We start from the raw sequence: 22,030 nt of genomic DNA, 5'->3' as shown, positions 1-22,030 counted from the left end.
TACCCCGGTGAAGTGGGCTAGCGAAAGGATCTGAGTCCTCGCTCCTGCTTCCTTTACCCAGTGGCTTCCCTGCCCTTGAGGACTCCCCTTCCACTCTCCTGTCTGGCAGAGTCCTCGTAACCCCAACAAGGCTGGGCCCAGGATTCATGGGGGGCTCGACCCCCAACCCTGCTGTGGTCACCTAGGACAGGGGCTAGGGTGTCCCCACTCCGGGGTACTCTCTCTGCACCGGGCACTTCTATGACCCACTGACCATTACATACAAGTTAAAGCAAATGCAAGTTATTTAATCAACAATTTATTTTAAAAAGAATAAGGGAAAATGGGAAAGGTGAAAGGAAACACATCACCCCGCTCTGTGGCAGGGAACATCACAAACTGTGTCTCTGGAACGTCCGGGCAGTTCACAGTCTGCTCCTTGTAAGTCCCAGGCCCCCTGCTCCGGCCCTGGCCGTGCTGCAGGGATGCTGCGGGTCGGACACTTGCTCTGGTGGTGGCCACACGCTCTCAGGCTCTAAGTGGCAGGACCCTTCTTCCCGGTGTCGCCCCCGCCCTGGCGGGGTTACGATCCAAGCCTGGCCTGCAGAGCCCCTTGGCTGAGGCGTCTCCCTGTGCCGGGCCCGCTGCCCAGGGTCCCCCTCGCTCTCCCCAGCGGCTCACCGCACCCAGCTCCGGACTGCTCCAGCCCCAGCCCCACCACTCGGTCTCTGCCGGGCTGCTGCTCTGCCCCCAGCTCCCTGGGCTGCTTCTCTGGCCCCTCTGGCTCTGGTTGCTGCAGCTCCGCTCCCAGGACAAGGTCTGCTCTCTCTGGGCTGCGCCTCTGGCTTTGGGGCTGCAGCTCTGCTGCCAGGACAGGATCTGGTCCCACTGAATCTGGCACAGCTCAGCTTGGCCTCCTCCTTTCCCCTTAGCTCGGCCCCACTCTGTCTGACCCAGGCAAATCCAGCTCACACGGAGGACGGGACCTCCCTGGCCTCCTGACTCCCCGACTAGCCGGCCCGCCCTGTCATGCAGGCTGACCTGGAGCATTGGCCTCTCCCCTTTGTTCCTGGGGGCTGTCAGTCTCGGGTCCTGATTCCCCATCGACCCTTCCCCCTTTTTAGTACTGGGAGCTAGCAACTAAAATGCCCCCCCCCGAATGTTAGTAAGGGGGCAACAGTCCCCTTACGTAGACATAAGCAAAGAGATGCCCTGCTGCTTGGCCAGGGTCAGCCCTAGGAGACAGTTTGAACGGCCAGATTACTACAACCCTGTCGCCCTTTGAATCGGCTGCACTGCCAGCTCATGTCGGTTTAACTACATGGAAAATCCCCTCCCCGAGCGACGCTATGATCCCCCCGGTGCAGACAGCGCTACCTGCACGGGAGGGCTCCTCCCGCCAACACGGCTACCGCCTCTCGGGAGGTGGAGTAACTACACCGATGGCAGACGTTCTCCTATCACCGTAGGTAGCATCTTCACTAAGTGCTCCAGCAGGCAGCAAGTGCAGACGAGCCCACAGACTGACCCTCACTGGTGTATGTACAGCTGTTGCTTTAACCTGTAATTAACTCTCTTCTTTCTTGATCCTAGTTAGTTTATTACGGGACGGGCCACCAGCGCTGTCTTTGGTGTGAGGTCTCTGATACAAATTGACCTGGGGTAAGTGAATGGTCTTTTGGGACTGGGAGCAACCTGAATATTGTGTCATCCTTGGTATAACAGCCTATTTATCCCGGAGTCTTGCCTGGGTGGCACGACAGACCGGAGTGCCCAAGGGGACTGTCTGGTAAGACGGTTACACTGCTTCAGGTGTTCACATCGGTTACCGAGCTGGTGAAATCGAATTGTAGAACATGCAGCCAGTCTGGGGTCTTGGCTCTCAATTGGCCCCAAGCTTCATGCAAACGGTCGTGAACCGCTCCAGACAGCATGACAACCCCCCACTCATTTGGGGGCCTCTGTGTCCCAGCTGAAGACCAGGGCCTGATTTCCAGAAGCGCTGAGCAAACGAGAGGAGGATTGCTTATTGAACCCCCCACCCCATCTCTGTGCCCCTCCCAACCCTTTGCTCTGTCCTTCATCCCTGCTGGGTTAGGCTGCTATAGACCATAAATACTCTGGCATTTTGGAGCTGGTGCCTTGGGCCTGGCTATTCAATGATTCACTCCCAGCTGACACCAGCGGAAGTGAGGTCAGAATCAGGCCCCTCCCTGCTGGTGTGTCTGAGGGACACCCTGGGTAACTGCAGCCCTGCATGTATTTATCTTGGTGATTGCGAGGACGCCCCTTTGCCCTGGGGTGCACCGCCGGAACGGGGGAGGCAGCCTCACCCTGGGAGCCGCCTCACTTTCTTTACGGTGGGAAACTCTGAACTAGGAATAGCGTTTAATTAAACTTGAGCTACAATCAATACACAGGGATGCACGTAATCCCGTAACAATGCCCCGCTCTCAGACAGCGCTTCGGGGACAATAAAGGCACAGAGCAGGGGACAAATGACCTGAACAGTAGCAACCCATCACTCCGGTTGTGACTTTTAATGGCACCAGCCCATTGGGAAGAGCTCCGGTCTAGGGCTCAGAATGGGGGTTGAGAGAAACAGCCTCTTCCTCTCTCACCGTCCCTCCTGGCTCTGCACGGATGGCAACCGAGACCCTCACTCTTCCACAGCTGGAATTCAAGACCCAGTCGCTATCGTAGCCCGGTCCCTGGCCAGTCGAGGCCCCTTGTGGAGGGAGATGAACAGTTAGCCGGTGGCATGCGGCTGCATCACAGGTGAGCTGCACGGTGCCTTCGGGGTCACTGTAGGTGCATGGGGCCCGGTCTGTCTCTGCCTCTCCCGGGGACAAGGAGGAGTCTGCCTGGCCTGGAGCAGCCAGACACACCAGTTGCTCTTGAGGTAAAGCTGGGAGTGCCCATCCCTTTAAGTGATCAGGGCTTGCGCAGAAGGTCTGAGAGTTCAGGGGCGCAGACCAGGTCCGGATCCAGCTGGCAAGAGAGGCCAGCCGGCAGTCACACACCCAGGGGTTGTCCTTCATGGCCACGCCGAGCAGGTAGTCATTGAAGTCGAAGATCCCCTCGGGCAGCGCCTGCAGGCGGTTCCCAGTCAGGTCCAGCACCTCCAGGCTGGTGAGGTTGTGGAAGGTGTCCCCGGCCAGGGCGGTGAGGTTGTTGTGGTCCAGCTGGAGCGTGGTGAGGCTGGAGAGGTCTCCGAAGACCCCAGCGGGCAAGTGAGTAAGCCGGTTGTGTGAGAGCACGATGGTCTGCAGCTCTAACAGGTTGCTGAAGATCCCCTCAGGGATGGTCTCAAGCCGGTTGGAGGCGGCGAAGAGCTGGCTCAGCTTAGGCGTGCCCCGGAGCAGGCCGGCGGGGAGCGCAGAGAGGCGGTTGCCCTCCAGGTTTAGAAAGTCCAGGCTCGGCAGGCAGGAGAAGATGTAGGGGCGCAGGCCGGTGAGGGCATTGTGCTGGAGCTGCAGCCTCCGCAGGTGGGTGAGCCCGGAGAAGGCTCCCGGGGGCAGATCCGCCAGCGTGTTCCTGTCCAGGGAGAGCTCTTGGAGGCTTCTCAGGCGCCGGAAGGTGCCGAGTGGGAGGCGGGCGAGGCTGATGTTGCTCAGTTTCAGCACTTGGAGCTGGGCGAGCGGGTCGAACAGCCTGTCGGGCACCTGGGCCATGGGGTTGTGAGACAGGTCGAGCACCCTCAGCTCCCTCAGCGGGGAAAAGATCTTGGGGGGCAGGGCCTCTATCTGGTTCCCTTGCAAGTGAAGCGCTTCCAGGCCGGGCGTGCGGTTGAAGAGCCCCGGCTCCAGGGCTCGGAGGGCGCTGAAGGTGAGGGAGAGTTTGCGCAGCTCCAGCAGGCTGCCAAAGGCCTCGCTGCTCAGGGCTGACAAATTGCTGCCTGACACCTCGAGCTCGGTGAGGCTGGGCCTCTCCCCAAAGGCGCCCGCTTCCAGGGACAGGCTCGGGTTGTTAAGGAAAACGAGCCTGGCGAGGCTGCTGTGGTTGCTGAAGGGCCCGCTCCCGATAGTGGTGAGGGAGGTCTCCACAAAGAAGAGCTGAGTGGCATTGCCTGGCAGGCCCTCGGGGATGTCCCAGATCTCCTCCCCGGAGCAGAAGACCTTTGTTCCATCATAGCACTGGCAGGGGGGCGGGCAGGCCTGGGTAAACCTGCCCAGCAGCAGGCCCTGGAGACACAGCAGCAGGGGTCTGGGAAGCATCATCCTGCACTAGAGAAAAACACACTGGTCAATAGCCCCTGGCACAGCCCCTTTCTAGATGCACCGGGCCCCCGCCAGCTCCGCGGCAATGCCATTGGCTGCGGGCTGGGCGGGGGGGACTGGAAAAGTCACAGAAAGCGGGAGCTCACCAGAGGCTGCAGGGTTTCCTTTAAGGCAAAGGTTGCTCTGGGTGACAGTTGTCTGATCTGAGGTCGGCTGGTCTCACCTCTGCCACCGTGGGGCAGGGCAGGCTGCTAGGGATCTCCACCGGCTCCCCATGGTACAGCCATGGGCAGTGCCTCTCCCGCAACAATCTCTGCCTCCGGAGATCTGGGGATCTACTGCCTTCACCCAAAATCTTCTCCCTGCAGCTCGGCAGGGAGCCTCCCCCCGACCTGGCAGCCACTGGGTGCCCAGCTCCTGCATGTGGCCCCACGTCGCAATCCTGCACACCAGCCCCCCACTCCAGTGGTCCCACTGCAGGCAGCTCCCTCCAGCCGGGTGGGGGAGGCGGGATTTGGGGGGACGGGCGGGAATCCCGATAGAGCTGCTGGGAAGTGACATGAGAGGCAGGTTAGGTCCCCCCGGCTACGCAGCGGCAGGAGCACAGGCCTGAAGCAGGGGCAAGACGAGGTTTAGTCCCTGTTCTGCCATGGAGCCATCGTGAGGCCTTTCCCAAGGGACAGTGGCTGGAGCGGTTCGGGGTGTGGGGGGCCTGCAGTTGGGCTTGTGATCCCAGAGGGAGGCACCCAAGGAAGTGGCCCAGTTCTCAGCCCTGCTGAGTGCAGGCTTAGGCTCAGTATTTCGCAGATTGCTCTGAGCCACTCACACAACTGGTGCCGTCAAAGTCTTCTTTGGCTTATCACCTTTAAGGGCAGCAGCCAGCGCCCATTTGTGATTCAGGGCCCAGGACCCCGCCCACCCTAGACCTGCCCCTCTCCTCTAAGCAGAGGGGTTTGTCTCTGCCACGTCTCCGTGGCCGCCTGCTCATGCAGTGTTTGTTATTAGACCCACGTGCTGGGCTGGGAGCAGAACCACATCTGGGCTTTGTGCCAGGAGGGGAGAAGGATCCCTCAGGCCTACTGCTGAACGGGCCAGACGTTGCGCTTGGTGACACCAGGGGAATTACTAGCGAGTTACGCTGAGTCAGCAGCCTCACTGCAGATTTACACCGGGGGGACGGAGCTGGCCTGGCCCCACAAGTGTGCACTTGACACTGATGTTTGAAATCGGTGGTGAAGAGTGATTAGGCCTCACGGCTAGTTAACGTGCACGTGTGGGGAGCAGGAGGGATTCAGGGGGGCGAAAGTAAACGTCTAACTGGAGTTTATTACCACATCTGAGGAGGACACAGTCAGACACTTGGTAGGTTTAGGAATATACCTGTTCTGCGCCAAGGCACCTGTCGCTCTTACGTACATAACTTCATTACCCGGCCCTTAGTAAAGGCATGTTCTGTAGAATTGGTCTACACTCACGTGTCTAACAAACTTCAGGGTTAGTGAGCCAGATCCTCAACTGGTGTAAATGAGCATAGCTCCAGTGACTTTAATGGAGAGATGCCAACCTAGGCTAGATGAGACTCTACCCCATTAGGCCTGGTTTTATGTAAACAGGTCTCCATGCATTGCACACATTCAGTGATGCGCCTGCTTTATGCCAGTACCATTCTGTATGCATTTGGAAATCTGTGGTTTGCTGGTGTACAAAGGCACTTATTTTGCCATGCATGTGCACAATCAGGGATTTAGAACACCTGTGTAGCAGCGTGCGTGTGCAAAGTAGGTGCACAAGTCACATGTCAGCATCAAAGGTTTAGTGAGATTGTAGGGGTGTGTCTGTGCACAGGCAAAGTGGCCTAACTTTGTATGTGCACTGCCAAGAGTATAAACACAATGCCCTGATTTGCACATACATCTGTCAGGTTAACTAGCGGTATCTGCGCATCCGTCCAGTAGTACTTGTAAAACACACCCCTGCACTTGTAACTCCCTAGCTCTCACGGCTACAACGCCCAGCCAGAAAGAGGGACAAGGAGGAGTCTCTAGGAAGCGCCTCTCACATTTATAGAACCCAGTTAACATTTCAGACAAACCCACCAACCATTTCACATTTTCCCCAACCTGAAAATACGTGGTGAGCTTTGAGTTTTGCACAACGCTTGCTATCAGATGAACCTTTGTTCCCTTTCCCAGACCATACTGGGTGAGCTGAATAGCTGCAGCCAACTTTGGGTGACATTTTACTGTCCTGATGACTAGTCCTAGTTTATATGGAATCAGACAGCGATAGAGATTTCAGACCGCTCGAGCAATGAGCAGCCTCCAGAACACAGCTGTTATCTGCAGTAGCCAAAAGCGTGCACTAGTTACACCGACGAGATATCTGGCCAACTTCTGCTCTCCACGGCACTGCTGTCAGCCTAGAGTGATGCCACTGATGATATTAGAGATACTCTGAATTTACACCAGGGCAACAGAGCTGGATTTGACCCACCCTTTTCAGGTGTACTACCCAAGCTGTTTTTCATGCAAAGCCAAAAGCAGCTGTAAAAGTCCCCGTTCCTGCCAACAAACCCAGGATCCCTAGCACCCGAGAGGAGTGACAATGCGGACACCTACCGTCGAACCAAGCTAGGCAGCGGGCGCGATTCCTCCATTTCCTTGCAGGAGGGACTTGCCCCTTCAAATAGCAACATGTTTACTGAAAGGGACATGGAGCCAGCTGACTGAGTACTTTCAGACTGGGTGGGGCCAGTGATTTCTGCTTAGCATCAACATCCTGTGTCCTGAGAGCGCTCTGAAAAGATTTAATGTGTCGGGGTGAACAGAGATAAACACGTTGCTTCTCAGTAAACGAAAGAGCAGCATACCACCACCACTGACCGGCTCCCGCAAAACAAAGGCACTTTCCAGAGCGGGGGACAGCTTCTGGAACACCCAGCATCAGCACTCACTAAAAATATTAGAGTGCGATCAGCTACGCTTTTAAATTCCCCCTTGTCTTTAATGAAGCTCACTCAAGAATGGACCTAGCAAAGTGGGTAGAATATAAAAATCTGATGCTTATCGAGCACCTTTCATTTAGGAGGATCTCACAGCTTTTTACAAACTGCCTGCATAGTAAAGGGGTCTCTCACCCACGCCTGAAAAGCAGCCACCACTGGGGTGGAATGCAGCAGCTGCTTGACACAAGAACACCGCCCAGAGCTTTTAGGGGAGGAAGTGACCAGTAACTTCTCCTGTTGCTACCAAAGGGGAAATGAGAGGGGTGCAGAATGTGCCCCTTAGAGACAGAAATCCAGATGCAAACTGCAACCCCGCACACGCTTTGGGGAAGCTCAGATCCAGGCCACTCCCCAACTTCTCTGTTAAGGCCTTTTAAACAACTGCACAGCTCGGCCCCATCAACATTAAACCGCACAGCTCAGCCCCGTCCCTAGCCATTAGGAATTGGACAGGATCTAGCACTAACACTGATGATCTTGCAGAAAGTTCCACGGGATTCTTCATAAACCACAAGGGTTTGAGGGTTTGGTTTTATCTCATCCGAAAGGCATCCCTTCCAGAGTGCAGTCCCCAGGGCCAGACTGGGCACGCTGTCAGAGTTCAGACAGACAACCACCATCTCCTGATCAGCCAGCACTGCTTCCTGCAGCCCTTGGGGCCCCTGGCTAGCCTCACATCCAGCCCCCAGGCTTGCTTGGCATGGGAGAGCAGAGATCTTGGCCAGCTGTGAGATGGCCAGAGAGACACCCTGTTCCCCAGGCCCTGTCAGTGAGTCCTCGCTCAAAGGACCCCCCTCAAGGGCCAAGAGAAAACAGTTGCCCAAGCTAGCAGGGGGGCTGGATGTTGTATTTAGTAAATCTGGGGGGTCGCTGGCGGGGAGATGGTCGCATACCTGAGGACGTCGTCTGGTAAGGGGGGGTTCTTGTACAGGTGTCACTGGCTGGCTGGATGCCCAGAGCTGCTACTGTACGAAACGTATCGTTTTCAGTCACTTCTGTCATAGTCACATCAGCAACTGGCTCTCTAAAGCCAGACTAAGCCCCCGGCTGCGGTGGGTTGTTTTAAGTGCCTCTGAGCTCCTGCTCTCTGCGGGGTGAGACTGGGCCACGGAAGGTCGGAAGCGTCTCTTGCTGTAGAAGCAGAAAAAGAAAAGCCAGACTCAGCACTTTGTCAGCTGAGTTAACGTGAAGCAACCACTTCCTCTCAGCTGTGCTGGGCTCAATGTACTTTCTGCCCCGCGGTGAAACCCGCAGCTGCCCCATAACACGCCTAACAGTTCAGTTCCCAGGTCTAACGAAGCGCCCGAGAGGAGCAGTGCGGGGAGTCCCCGCTCGCTCACGCCGCTGCAAGTCAGCCGTAGCACCGCTGACGTCGAGGGCACTATTCCAGCACGACCCTGGTGCAAGCAAAAGGTGATGAGATTCTTCATCGGGGCTGGCATGGCGTTCTCTGACCCGTTTCAGACAGGCCCGCCCCACAGCTATCCCATGGCACTGGCTCCCCGTGAGCTAGAAATGCCCAGGTCCTGCCCCTGGGTCAGCCAAACCCACACACCTGAGTCCTGTCACCCTAATCGCCTCCTCCACCTGTCAGGGTGCTGCGGCAGGTTCTCAGCTGGGGCACCACAGCGTGTCCCCGTTGCCGTCCGTGGCCATGGGGTTACGCTGAGCCACAGCCGCTCAGCGGCCAGCGCGGTGTGTTCAGCACGCTTGTCGAAGGACCAGAAAATAACTGCCAGGTTATTCGCACGCGCGGGCTAAGGCCCCACGCGCTCTGGGAGTGACACGGCCACTCAGTGTGTCGACAGCAGAGGGCGTGGCACACACCAGGCAGGACCGGAACCGAACGGGCACGGTGTACTTTCACACGCTTGCAGGCGGTTTCGCACAGCCAAATGCGTTCCTCTGAATAAAACCTGACAGGAAGGTGCTGGGGCAGGAATCACCAAGTGAGCAGGAGTTGGGCCATACAGAGCTACAGAGCTCTTTACAGGCCTCCGTGGCTGGACGTTCACCCTCTCCCTGTCAGTGCCCTAGAGCTCCCAGGGGTGCCCATGGCTAGTCTTGTGTCAGCCTCAAGGCAAGCAAACCCAGTGGTGGGGTCCCTGGTTAGGCTTAATAAAGACATTCCCCCTCTCTTACACCAGTTTTTCTCCCCAGAAAACTGTGCTGACCCCAGTGCGGGTCAGTCCTGACGGACACCAGGGTGTGAGTGAGAAGGAGGAGGTGGGTGTGTGGAGGGGGAATCTGGCCCTTTATATTTCAGTGCCGCCAATAGGCACCATCCACACATGCTCTCCTCCAGCCAGTGGCCTCCTGCTGGCACAGAGCCAGGGCAGGACAGCCACCAGGAACGTAGGGTTTGCTGTGGCACAAGGGAAGGGGGGCGCCTGCAAGCAGCCAGCACAACCCCGAAGATGGCCAGGACAGCTGGGACGTGACCTGAACCCCCCCCCCCCAACACACACACCCCCGCAGCCTCAGCCGGCAGAGCCCCTGTGGATGGGACAGTGGTGAGCGTGCCGTCTGCCCACCCAGGGCTGAAGCCCGCTGGACACAGCAGGCCTTGCTGACCCTGGTGGGGAGGCGGATCCAGCCTGGTGTCCGCTCTGCCACGGCACCTCCATAGCGACACCGCTGGGCTCGCTTTTCCCAGCGGGCCGCCACAGTGATAGGGCCACACAGGGGCTCAGCCGCCCCGCTGGCCTGGGTGCCAATCAGGGGCCAGTCGCCGCAGGGAGAGACCGGGGCTCAGCACTCCAGGGGATAAGCAATTGAGTCACCTGACTGGATACAGGATTTCTGGACCTTAAAAGTGTATCAAGCAAAGCACCGTCTCGCCCCTGGTGACATGCTACGCCTGCCTGTCAGTGCATGCCGTCTCCACAGCCGGGGTGTAATGAAGTGTGCGTGTGTATGCTGGAAGTGTGTTCTGTACGTAGGTTTTGGAGGCAATGGGTATACCAGCCTGTCCTAGACAAAGGAACGGTGTTTCATCTGCCTGCGTCTCCCCGGTAAAGTGAGCGCAGAGACAATGGAAGGACATTTACGTCTAAGGTAAACTGCGATTAAGCCACCTGGAGAACCAAATTCACCAGCCTGGGAGGGACACAGCCTGCAGCCTGCACAAGCAGCAGGGGAGAAGCCGTTATCAAGGGCCTACCTCTCCACGCGTCACTGGACGCTGAAAGGACGGAGAGGGAACCCCCAGTCGCCTAGGGGACAGCACCCGGGAGTGGTGGATGCAGGGCCGGGAAATGCTGGTGGCCTGATGGCAGCGAGGCAGCTGTTGAGGGAAGATGGTAGCTTGCGACAGACAGACACTGAAAGGCCTGTTTGGTTTTGTTTGTGACCATTTGCTGTTTTCTATGATCTCTGCTTATCATCACGTCAGTCTCTGAGCTTTACTAAGGAACGTACTAGTTGTACTCTCGGCCGTCTCCATGCTGCTCTTTTGAAGTAACGAGAAAGTCCGCAGGGAGCCAAACAGGCTGGCGTGTGTACTGTCTCTCTGGAGACATCCGATGCATCCGAGGAAGTGAGCTGTCGCTCACGAAAGCTCATGCTCAAATAAATTGGTTCGTCTCTAAGGTGCCACAAGTCCTCCTGTTCTTTTTGCGAAGACAGACTAACACGGCTGCTACTCTGGAGACAGCAGCCGTGGGTCATTTCTGTGGGTCTCCTGGCAGAGAGACCGGACTCTGCAGAGAGGCATCTCCGGGGAGCTCGGGAACGGGGTTCACTGAGTGTTACCAGGAAGGCTAAGTCTGGCAGAGTCCTGAGGTGGAGGGGTGGACAGACGGGTGTGGCAGAGGCTAAGTCACAGCAAAGCTCACCCTTGCTGAGGCAAAGGTAACACAGCGGCTTACGGGTCTGGGTGTCCTAGCAGAGCGTCACACCTGTCCTGGGAGGAGGGCAATGAGGGGAATCCTGACCCATGTCCCCCAGCTCACTGCCAATGCTTTCCAGTTAGCCAACCCCCCTGCCCCGCCAGAATTTTAGCCATAATTAGGGTTTGAAACTAAAATGAGGGAGGGAATCTGGCTTCGAAACAAAAATCACTGCTCAGGCCAGGGGACTTTTGTTTGACAAATTGCAGCAGAGCAGGCCCCAGCCTGGGCAGCTACGTGCAGTGCACTACGGGGCTGCACTCTTGTTAGCCACGCAGGGAACCCGCCCCGGGGCGCGTGCGTGTCCCTCGGCCTGCGGCAAAGATGTCCATGATGAGTACACTCGCCGGGCGGGGGCGCCCTGGGGAGAGACCAGCACTGGGAAGTGAGAGTTACATGGATGCGGGACGCAGGGATGAGGTGCTCCTAATGCCAGCTGACCAGAGCAGGGCCAGCACACTCAGCCCTCGCTGTGAACACGAGGAGGAGCTCCAGCAACACGGGCGGATGACAGCACAGGCGAAGGGCTGTGGTTTGAGGACGCTGACAGTGGTCGGCCAGAGCACGAGGGGGAGAGACTGAGCCAGGCCGGGGCTGGGGAGAAGCCGTGCCAGAGGAGTGGGGGGCGTGCTTGGCATGGAAAGGGAGCACAGCTGACGGTGCTATGCCGTTGGCTGACAGGTCACGCCCAGCCCCGGCTTGGGGCAGCGCCAGCCATCAGCCTGGGCTCTTTCCCAGGTTGGGCAGAGGTTCTTGCCACTCCCAATTGCGTTGGAGTAAACGCCCACTGCAGATACAGTCATGTCAGAGCCTTCAGCCTGGCGGGGCAGAGTCTGGCCTCAGTGACTCAGGTGTAAATCCGGAGTGAGTGCAGTAAGGTCCGCGGGGTTACCCTGGATTTACAGCCAGCGTCGCCAGGGTCACGCTCTGGCCCTTGCTTTCTGGGCCTGGAGGTTTTGTTTTACCAGTTTACACCAAGCCCCCTCTCCTCCCCCCACCAACTCTCCCGAGTGCGTCAGAGGAGTCTCTGACCATGAGAGCAAGGGAGCTATTAGGCCAGGTCAGTCACCGTGTGCTTCAGAGGGTGGGGTAGATGCTGCTGCCTGGGGCCTCATGGCAGGCGGCTCTCAGAGTCCGGTGTCTGGAGGGTGGGAGGAGATGTTAGTGAGCAGACAGAGGGGAGTTTGATTGGGTCAGTGATATTTATTGTCACTTATTCTTCATATTGCTGTAGCACCTAGGAACCCCAGCCCTGGGCCAGGACCCATTGTGCAAGGCGCTGTACAAATGCAGAGCAAACAGAGGGTCCCTGGCCCACGGGGCTCACATTCTAAGTATTGGCCAAGAGACAACAGGTGAGTACAGACAGGTCAATGGAGAAGCACAAGGAAACGACAAGACCATACTGGTCAGCACGATGAGCAGTGGGGTCAGCTCCGGAGTGGGGAGATGGCTCGAGCCGTGATAAGTGAGGGATTCCAGCCCATACTGGAAATGGGGGGATGGCAGCGGGGAGGGTGTCGTGCCATAGGGATCAGGGAAGAGGCAGACACTGGGCACTGCTGTGGGGGTCAGAGTTATGGGTGGTGAGAGGTGAAAAAACAGGAAGGTCCATGCTCCATAATGAACAGCATGCAGTGTGGGAGCACAGGGACGCGCCCCGCCGCTGATTGCGTGGCAGACACGCACCGATCCAGCCCAGACCTCGGGCCGCACCATTTCCAGGGCACCAGGCGTTCGGATTGGGCCCGGTTTTTCCTGAGTTTCCATGCAGTACAATTGTTTGCCTAAATTGGGCTGACTGGTTCTGCAAGCTGCTCGTGGGTTTGGAGCCTGATTCTATGGCCAGCTCTGCCTCAGGGCTGACGGGGCACCCCCACGGACACACACTGCCACAACACACCTGTGTCACGGCTGGGCACGAGCCCCAGCAGAGGCAGTGTGCGGCCATTTCAACTTAGCAAATTTTAAAGGGAAAGTGGTTCGGCAAGAGGGTCCGTGCCCCTCAGCCACTGCCCCCAGCCTGGGTTGGGGAACGAGGCCCAGAACCCGGGGGGTCCCACACAACTCAGGGCTTCACGCCGCTCAGACTCGCTTTGCCCTAGAGACAGGCCCCACCAGGAGCAGCCCTGGTCCCAGGCGCGGCGGAGAGCTGGGCTCCAGAAGGGCAGGGTGAAGGGTTTCAGCCCTTCTCCTTCTGCCTTCCGGGGCCACCCGCTCAGCACTCCCCTTTCCGCCGTAACTGAGCACCCCGCTACCTGCCAGGACCCAGCTCGCACGCGCGCACCCGCTCCGCAAAGCTCTGGGCACCCCGTGCCCACCTGTCCCGGCAGCAGGGCCATGGCCAGCGGATCCCTGCACACATGGCGCTGGGGTGGGGGCAGCTCAGAGTCCTGGCCGAGCGTCAGGCCCCCGGCCCTTCCCCAGCAGAGCCCTGGACCCTCGCAGGTGACGGAGCTGGGACAGTGAGAGGGACGAAGGGCCAGGGACTGACTGAGCAAACTCGTCACATGCCCATGGCTCTGCCTCAGAGCTGCTGGAGGAAGCCAGCGTTTGGTGCCTCTCGCCTACATCCAAGGCCCCAGGCTGACCCCACCACACAGCGCATGGGGGAGCTGTGCCACTCATGGGGCGGCAGGCCACGGAGAGCCCATGGGGGCGGGGGGGGCTACTTCCTGTGTGCCTAGGCTGGGCCCATGGGGGCACCCCCGAGGGCAAGGGTGATGCGGTGGGGGCAAGAGGCCTCAGGCTCTGCCTACAGGGCGGGGTGAGGAGGTTTGGGTCAATTTGTGAGGAAGGCGATTTAGCCTCAGTCGCTATATTCGATGCAAGGCCCGGCTGGTAGCGTGTGGACTGAAATCCTCCCCCTCTCCCAGCCCCACACCCGCCTGCGTTACCCTGAGGGGGCGGGGCACGGGGGGCTCTGCAGAGCCAACACAGTCCGCACAGAGCTTCACGGTGCTCAGCTTACGCTTTGTTCTGCCCCTTCCTCCGCATCAGGACCAGCTGGCTCCTCTTCCGGCAGCTGTATGCTACCAGCCCCACCAGCGTGCAGAGCACAGCCAGGCAGCCCAGCGTGATGACAGCCACCACCACCCCGCTCTGAGTGCGAGTCAGGCCCCACAGCCCCTTCTCCTGGGCGACGCCAGGGATGGCCGGTGGCCTGGTCAGGGACCCACGCTCCGTCCCTGCGCCTGGCTGGTTGGCCAGCGAGGGGCCGAGGGGAGTTGGTGGCACTTTCTCTGGAGCCTGGTTGGACGGATGGGCATAGGGCGACGTTTCTGGGTGACCGAAGGAGGTGGGGTTCGGTCCGTACGTCGGGGCCCCAGAAGGGGTCCCTGGGGAGGAGTGCCCCTCATCAAACGATACGACTGGGGCACCCCTAACGAGGAGCGGCAGGGCACACAGGGGCGGGGTGTCCCCCACCTTTAGCCGATTGACCCGGAGCCAGTTCTTCAGCGCCAGGATGCTGGCGTCACAGCGCCAGGGGTTGTCGTGCAGCTTCACCTGGCGCAGCTGGGCCAGAGGATCCAGGAGGCCGGCGGGGAGGCTCTCCAGGGAATTGTTCTGCAGCTGGAGGCTCAGCAGCCCCGTGGCATTCCGGAGCAGGTCCCCCGGCAGGGCGCGCAGCCGGTTGTTCTGCAGGGAGACGTTCTGCAGCTTGGGCAGGCCCTGCAAGAGCGCCCCGTCCACGGTGCGCAGAGCATTGGTGTGCAGGGACAGCTCCAGGAGTTCGCTCAGGCCCTGGAAGGCGAAGGGGGCGATGGAGCGGATCTGGTTCCTGCTCAGAATCAGCAGCTGCAGGTGGGTGAGGTTGCTGAAGACGAAGTCTGGCAGGGTGGTGAGCTGGTTATCATAGAGCCACAGCTCCCTCAGCTTGGGCATGGGCCCGAACGCCCCAGGGGCGATGTCTCGCACCGCGTTCCCATGGAGCGTCAGCTTGGAGAGCTCGGGCAGGTGCAGGAAGACCCCCTGGGGCAGAGCTGCTATGACGTTGTTGGACAGGAAGAGCTTCTGCAGCTGGCCGTTGTGCGTGAAGAGCCCGGCCGACAGGCGCCTGATCTGGTTCTGGTGCAGCCCCAGCTCCTGCAGCTCCCGGAGCTTGTCGAAGGCGCCCGCAGGGATCTCACGGAGCTGGTTCTCGTACAGCCTGAGCACCTGCAGCCTCGGCAGCCGCCGCAAGGCCTTGGCCGGAAGGGCAGTGATGCTGTTCTTGGCCAGGTTGAGCTTGGTCAGGCTGGGCAGCCGGTCGAACACCCCCTCCGGGAGGGAATGCAGGTTGTTTCCGTGCAGCTGCAGCTCTTTGAGGTTGCTGAGCTGGGCAAAGTGGGAGGGCTGAATGTGCAGGATCTGGTTGCCTGACAGCAGCAGAGATTCTAGTTTCCCCAAGGTTTGGAAGAGCTCCACGGGCAGCTCTTGCAGCTTATTGCTGGACAGGCTGAGGTAGCGCAGGGCAGCCAGGCCCTGAAAGGCTCTGGGGCTGATCCGGGACAGGTCGTTCTTCTCAATTCTCAGCGCAATCAGCATGGAGACGTTGCCAAAGGGAACGTCACCCAGCTCAGCGATGTGGGTGTTGATTATCTGCAGGCTCATGGCATTCGCGGGGATGGGGCTGGGAAGTTGCGTGATCACTGGTCCTGAGCACTCCACTTGGGCGGATTTGGAGCACTGACATTCTTCAGGACACTGACCAAGTGCCAAGCGAAGGACTTGAAACCCCACGAGCAGCGGGACCCAGCCTGTCAGCTCCATGGGGCCTGGAAGCAAAACAAACAAAGAGCATTCAACTGCCACGCTTTCCCATCAGCTGCAAGAATGCCAGGCGGGCTGGAGGTCCCTAGTGCCATCAATCCCCTCACCAGAGAGTGGATCTTACAGCACAAGAGATGCAGCAGCTTCATACCATACAATACACAGAACAGGCCAAGGAAACCCGTGACCAGCTGGGAAACTAGCATTCAAGCAGAGATGCCCTGCACTGGCTGGGTGAGATTAGACGAAACCGGCATCTGGGTGAAATGCACAGAGCCCCCGAGACACATTTATACGAGCAAAGGGTGATAAGCCCTTAGCAGCTATAGAGCACGTGGCCACAGGGTCTGCAGGCTTTACAGACGTGGGCCTTGTTACCCCCACTTCACGGGGGGGCCTGAGGGGTGGAGAGGGGAGGTGACTGGCACAAGGGCCCAGCAGGTTTGTGGGAGCAGTGGGGTTAAAGACCAGGTCCCCAGTCCTGGTTCTAACCATTAGAACACGCTACTTCCCTTATTAACATCTTTGGGCTCCAGCTGCCCCGCCCGTGACCTGCCCCCGCCTCCCCGTGTGCGCAGGGACGCCGAGGCAGATGACACTGCGACAGGGAGTTCTCCCACTACCGCTCCAGCTGGAACAGGGCCTTTGGGGCGAGGGTGCGCCAGTTTCCCCGTTCCCAGGGTGGCAACACGCCAGGAGTCCCTCGCCCACAGCAAGGACCAGGGCACACACATTCACACCCTGGGTTCAACGGGAAGATGCTAATAGACACATGGCAGCTGGCACCTGGGCACAGATCAATAGCCCATCTAGCCCTGGGGCTGCTGGCAGTGGCCAATGACCGATGCATCCACAGGAAGTATAAAATCCACATGATGCACCTGGACCGATCAGTGCTGCTCTGTGGGAGTTGTACTCTCAGAAATGTAGTGCCCAGGGGCCTAGCTGGCTGGAAATGGGGCCGGAAGATCCTAGCTTGGCTCTGTGGTACAGATTTTGTACACGTTACTAAAACCAGTTACAGTTCCTTCCCTGAGCCAGCCCCTCTCCCTGGAGAAGATTCAGGCTGGAGGGCTCGACCACCCCATTGAGGATGCACAGACCTCCCACCCAACCGAGGGATGGGAACGGGATCTCTGAGTGTCAGCCTGGACAAACAAAGGGCAGGCTAGAACAAACTGGGAGCAAAGCCAACCAGTGTCTCACACGCAGCCCGGCGGCCCCTGCACCCCACCACAGCTACTAGAAGCGTTCACAGACTTTTTGCAACAAAACTGAAAATTGCTTTGCTCCTGCGTTGTCCCCAGGGGCTGCAAGCGTGGTTTCCTGTGCTCCAGCAGAGCAGCATTCGCGAGCTGTTCCAGCTGGAACCAGCTTTGGAAAGTCTCCAGAGCAGAACCCAGTGGAAAACTCAAACCAGCAGTTCCTGGCATCCATTCAGGGTTTAGAAATTCAGCCAAACCCCAGGACAATTAGGTGAGCAAAGCTGCGAACGAGAAAACTGGGCAGTTAGGTAGCACCCTCCATCTTCAAACGGTTAGTGGAGCTGAACTAATTATATCCGCTGCATGTGCAACAATAATCGGCGTTAATTGCACGGTCCAGCCGGTTCCCCACTGGAATGAGCCTGCGGCTTCCTCTGCCACAGCAGCATCTCTGTGGCACTTGCCGCTGGGGAGAAGCAGTGCTGAGCACAGACCCCCAGGCCTGCGTGCTTGATGGCAATAAACGGAGGTGGTTAGACTGATGACTGGAAACTCTGAGCCCTGGCGTTTGCAGGGCTGCTGAGCAGGCATAATTACACCCTGGGCTCTGCTTTGGACCCGTTTACAAGCCCCGGTAACTGCAATGACTCCAGCCACTGCACATTCACTGCGAGCCAGTCAGCCCCACTGGCTCACTGCACCGGGTGCACAGAGCCCAGGGGATGTTTTCACAGACTCACTGCAGCTTCGCTGCATGCCAGGACAGGAACCTCCAGGCGCTGTGCAGTCCTGGCGGGGCGAGTTGTGACTCATGTTAAGTGCCAGGCTCTTTGGAACCGTTGCTAACGTTCCCAGAAAGCATCTCTTTGTTCAGGGTTAGCCCTTTGGGGAGACAAAGGAAACGCCTTGGTGCAAGTTCTTCGGCTTGTGCTGTGGGCCAGGTGGATGGTGTCCCTGGGTTGTGGGAGGGAGCCTGCTGACGGATTGCCAGGATGCTCTCCGGGCCAGCCCCCTTTTCTATCTCCCTGGGTTTGTTCAGGCCAGCGAAAGGCAGGGCAGCTCTGGGACTCTGCCCTTTGGGGCTGGGAGCACAGGGGTCCTAGAGCCATTCTCAGAATAGGGCCTGGGTCTGGCTCGCAGGCCAACTACTCAGGGCACATACATAGGAGCTTGGCCGTCCCCAGGGGACATGCCTGCCCCATCTGCAGAGCCCCCAAACCTGACTGACGCAGCAGCAGCACTGAGGGCTGCCAGAGGGAGTTCACCGGGAAGGCCATCACGGGCCTTGCTGGAGAGGAAGCCTCGGTGCTGGCTGGACCCTGGTATTGAAGGTCAGCCTGGCTCCTTCCTGGGGAGGAGTGCGGAGATGGGGCTGTGGGGCCATCCTGCCTTTGCAGGGCGGGTGGGGATGAAACACACAATGGGGGCACCTGGCTTCTGAGCCCACAAGGAGCAGGACATGCCCCTTCCTGCACCATACTGTGCCCCCCGCCCCCGCAGAGGGGCTGAGCAGTGAGCCCAAACTGGCAGACGCATGCCCAGGAGGGCACAACCCCCCACCTCCCACAGACACACGGGGTCCCAGCACCCAGGCCCCAACACTGGTTCAGCGGCTCCAGAAAGGCCATCCACAGCTGAGAGCTGCCATCTCGGTTCTGTCTGTTCTAGATCTAGCGGCCAGCCCCGGAGCGCGGATCAGATGCGGCGGGTTGTGGCCCTGGAGCCCATTCCCAAAGAGCCACGCCCGTGAGACAGGCCTAAAGCTGGCATTCTGGAGAGGGGCGGGCAGCCGTGGCTCCCTAGGGGACAGCAGCTCCCCCGGGCTGTGGTGCGCTGAGGAGCCTGCAGCCGGACAGCAGAGGCTGGCCGGCCTCTCCGAAACCGCTGGAGAGAGAGTCAAGTGATCAAAGGCAGCCTCCTCCCGGCAATGTGCGGCCAGGCAGAGACGGAGCCTACGCTCAGCCCCCGCTCCTGGGGAGGGGGGCACTTGGAGCACAGGCAGCCCGGTGGAGACTGTTTCTCGAAGGCCTGGCACGATGGCGTGGTGCCAGGGTATGGGCCGCGCACGGGTGTGAGCACTGGGGTAATCATGGTGCCGCTTTGCACTTCTCTCGCACGCCCGGACTCCTGGCTCTTTACGTGGGTCCAGAGACCCCCGGCAAACCCTGCCCCAGGGGCAGGAGGTGTCTGCGTGAGGCTCGCAGCAGCCCGGCCCACCACACCTGGGTGGGAGGGTGCGGGAGGAGACAGACGCCCTTTGGAGCCCAACCGTTCTCAGCCACGGGGAGCACTGCAGAGCCCCAGCATCCATCCCGAGCCCCTAGCCTCCCACTCTGAGCTCGTGACCTTCACCTCCACTGGCCCACCCGTCGCTGGAACAGAGCCACGGCCCCGATGCTATCACAGCCCCATCCAGCCCCCATCAGTTCAGAACTCGACTTAGTGGCGCTGGTCCACACAGGGCAGAAATGGAAACTCGCTGTTTGCTCCCCTCTCCTGCTGCCCAGGACTCAATCACCAGCCCTTGGCAGCTTCCCAGGAGCTCTGACCCCTGACTCCAGTAACTCAAACTGACACCCCCTTTACCTGCCTAAGTGCTGGGTGAGCGTCCCAAAGTGGAGCAGGGAGGACTCGCTAACTGGACTCTCTGTGTCGCTGCCAGGGAAAATATTTGCTTGCAAGAGGGAAAAAATCCCTAAAAAGCCATCACATTTTTTTGGTTTACAGATGGAAACAGTTTGCATCTGAGAACAATTTTGTTTACCTCAAGCAGCTTATAAACTTAACCGAGCACTCTGCACATCAAACGGTCTCTTCGTGTCACACCCTTTAAAGAGAACTTGAAAAATTCAAGCACCAGTTAATTAAAACCAGCTGAAAACTATTATATTCCTTTGTCTTGGTCAGGACAAGAACTTACCACTGCACAAATGAAGTGCCTGAATATTACACACACACACACACCCACACACACACACCCTGTTTCCCTTTAACAATCAACCCTTCTGAAACTTTTACTTGGCTTTTTCTTTTCACCCATTCTTTATGGATTATTATTTATGATGCTTTGATTTTTACTCCTCTTATCTAAATATTTCTGATCTCACAATAATTCTCTAGAACTGGTCTGCTGGGTAAGAACAAACCCTTGCCAGGCAAACCCTCAGAGTTGCTAAAAGAACTGGAGGGTTGGATGAACACACTGATGTCCCTCAGCCCTGTCCCTGAAGAGCCGCACTGAGCCTCGAGTGAGAGCTCTCAACAAAATAAATTAAAAAAACTTACCAGCCCTGTGTCTTGCTGCTCAGACCTTGCAGAGCCAGGGAGATGTTAAGCAGCAGAAAGCCCAGTGCTGCTGTGTGAGCAGAGTGCCGTGTCCCCTCCCAGTATTTAAACCATCCAAATCAATGAATCAGCAAAGGGGCAGTGTCAGAGGCTAGAGAAATCATTGGAATAGAAAAACCTTGGGACTATTTCCCTCCTGATGTTCCCAAAACGAGCGGAACGTTTGTCTCAAGAGCTGTCATGTAACCCTATATTTTAATCCTTGAGAGTCCTGATGCTTTTGTCTGGAGGGAAGCAGCGAGCCCCGAGAACTGGATGTTACAACAGCAGAGATGTCGCCTAGATCACAGGTCCTGGTCACAGGAGGAGAGCTCCCCCCCCCAACAGATCACAGACAACCCTCCAGTGATATGCGGGACCAGCCTACAGACCTGGGAAGAGCGGGAGCTAGGCTGATGATTACCAGAGTCTCAAGCTGCTCAGACAGCGCCTTTCCCCGCTGACCTCAGCACGCTGTACAGAGGGAGGGGGCTGCAATTCTCAGATGGGGACACTGAGGCACGGGGAAATTAAGTGTCTTGCCCAAGGTCACACAGGGATACAGCAGGGAACAGAGCCCAGGGCTGCTGCCTCCCAGCTGCAACCCCTCGTCAGCGCTGCCCCTCCCCATCGGCGGCTTTGACACAGCATGCGCCCCACTGGGGGACAGCTCCATCCCCCCCGTGACAGAGGGAGGAGAAACAGCTGGTCACTTACCGAGCAGCAGCACAGAGCCGAGGGCGCACTGCTTCTCCAGGCCAGCCCCCAGCAGCGGGGCCCCTCAGGCGGCTCCTGGGCGCTGGGCCGCGAGCCAAGCCCTTTGGGAGTGACCCACTCTGACCCGCCAAAGCCAGGCAGCCTCGTGCGACTTCCACGTGAGCCCTGGTCCAGCTCGCCCCACGGGGACCAGGGGGACAGGGCTGGGGCTTCACGGGACAGCCACATGCCCGGCTTCATCACACTCTCCCCACAGCTCCATGGGCCTAGAACAACCCCCAACAAACACCTGCTCAGCTCCGCCTCTGGCCCCAGCAGCCGGGGTGAGTCCCCAGCACACACCTGGCCCCACGGCCTCTGGTGACTGCCCCCGGCCCCCGTACCAAGAAGCAACTAGGCAATGCCCGGACCCTCCGCCTGGCTGGGCAGGGAGTGAGGGACAGAGCTCTGGCTGGTGTGTGTTGGGGGGTTGAAGAGCAGGGCGATGTGGGGCTCTATGCAGTACGTGGCCTGGGCCTCAGGCCACGCTTGGCTTGCGAGGTGCTGGCTACGGGGCAGATTTGGAGCTAAGCACTAAGTGCAGGCTGCAGCCAGAGTCCCGGTCAGGGCAAAGCTCCAGGCCCGTGTGCTGGGTCAGGCCAGCTCACACGGTGCCACTCCTGGACAACGGCCCTGCTGAGGCGAAGGGGGCCTGGGCCCTCGAGCCCAGCTGTGCTGCTTCGCGTCGTGATGGAACCAGCAGCCTGGGGTGAGCTCCGGGGCCGGATCCCACAGGCTCTCCCCGCCAGCCCAGCCAGGCCCCTGAGAACAGCCAGCCGGGCTCCGCACAGGGCACACAAGCGATGGGTCAGAAGGACGAGGCAGCTGTGAAGCTTGTGGTTCGCCCGGCTCAGCGCTGCATTGCCACCCACGAGCGTATACCACGGCTGTGCCTCTGAG

General features: G+C 58.8%; 2 protein-coding genes across 3 annotated transcripts; both read right to left on the bottom strand.

The window, feature by feature from the left end:
* Window positions 1-322: 322 nt before the first annotated feature.
* Window positions 323-8,338, bottom strand: CPN2 (carboxypeptidase N subunit 2). 2 transcript variants are annotated; one of them, XM_073359003.2, is made up of 3 exons: window positions 8,097-8,338; window positions 6,818-6,878; window positions 323-4,200 (listed from the first exon to the last, which is right to left on the bottom strand). In XM_073359003.2, the coding sequence occupies exons 1-3, from the start codon at window positions 8,203-8,205 to the stop codon at window positions 2,553-2,555; spliced, it is 1,818 nt and encodes a 605-aa protein (XP_073215104.2). In that variant the 5' UTR covers window positions 8,206-8,338; the 3' UTR covers window positions 323-2,552. The 2 variants fall into 2 exon arrangements, with proteins under 2 accessions (XP_073215104.2, XP_073215105.2); XM_073359004.2 differs by lacking the exon at window positions 8,097-8,338 and having other exon boundaries at window positions 323-4,205; window positions 6,818-6,974.
* A 3,843-nt stretch (window positions 8,339-12,181) lies between these two features.
* On the bottom strand, window positions 12,182-20,423 carry LRRC15 (leucine rich repeat containing 15). Its single transcript, XM_073359002.2, has 2 exons — window positions 20,336-20,423; window positions 12,182-15,850 (listed from the first exon to the last, which is right to left on the bottom strand). The coding sequence occupies exon 2, from the start codon at window positions 15,843-15,845 to the stop codon at window positions 14,061-14,063; it is 1,785 nt and encodes a 594-aa protein (XP_073215103.2). The 5' UTR covers window positions 15,846-15,850; window positions 20,336-20,423; the 3' UTR covers window positions 12,182-14,060.
* Window positions 20,424-22,030: the final 1,607 nt, after the last annotated feature.

This window comes from Lepidochelys kempii, chromosome 9 (genome assembly GCF_965140285.1).
Source record: "Lepidochelys kempii isolate rLepKem1 chromosome 9, rLepKem1.hap1, whole genome shotgun sequence".
Lineage (NCBI taxonomy): Eukaryota > Metazoa > Chordata > Testudines > Cheloniidae > Lepidochelys > Lepidochelys kempii.
The sequence above is the reverse complement of the archived record's forward strand: the minus strand, read 5'-3'. Positions and strand labels throughout refer to the sequence as shown.

Bases quoted from the DNA above. Each gene is read 5' to 3' on its own strand.
- CPN2 (XM_073359003.2), bottom strand. From the start codon at position 8,205: ATGACAGAAGTGACTGAAAACGATACGTTTCGTACAGTAGCAGCTCTG. The intron at 6,879-8,096 runs GTATGCGACCAT...TGCTATTTGAAG, and splicing joins TTACCAGACGACGTCCTCAG to GGGCAAGTCCCTCCTGCAAG. The intron at 4,201-6,817 runs GTAGGTGTCCGC...TCTCTAGTGCAG, and splicing joins CTGCCTAGCTTGGTTCGACG to GATGATGCTTCCCAGACCCC.
- LRRC15 (XM_073359002.2), bottom strand. From the start codon at position 15,845: ATGGAGCTGACAGGCTGGGTCCCGCTGCTCGTGGGGTTTCAAGTCCTT.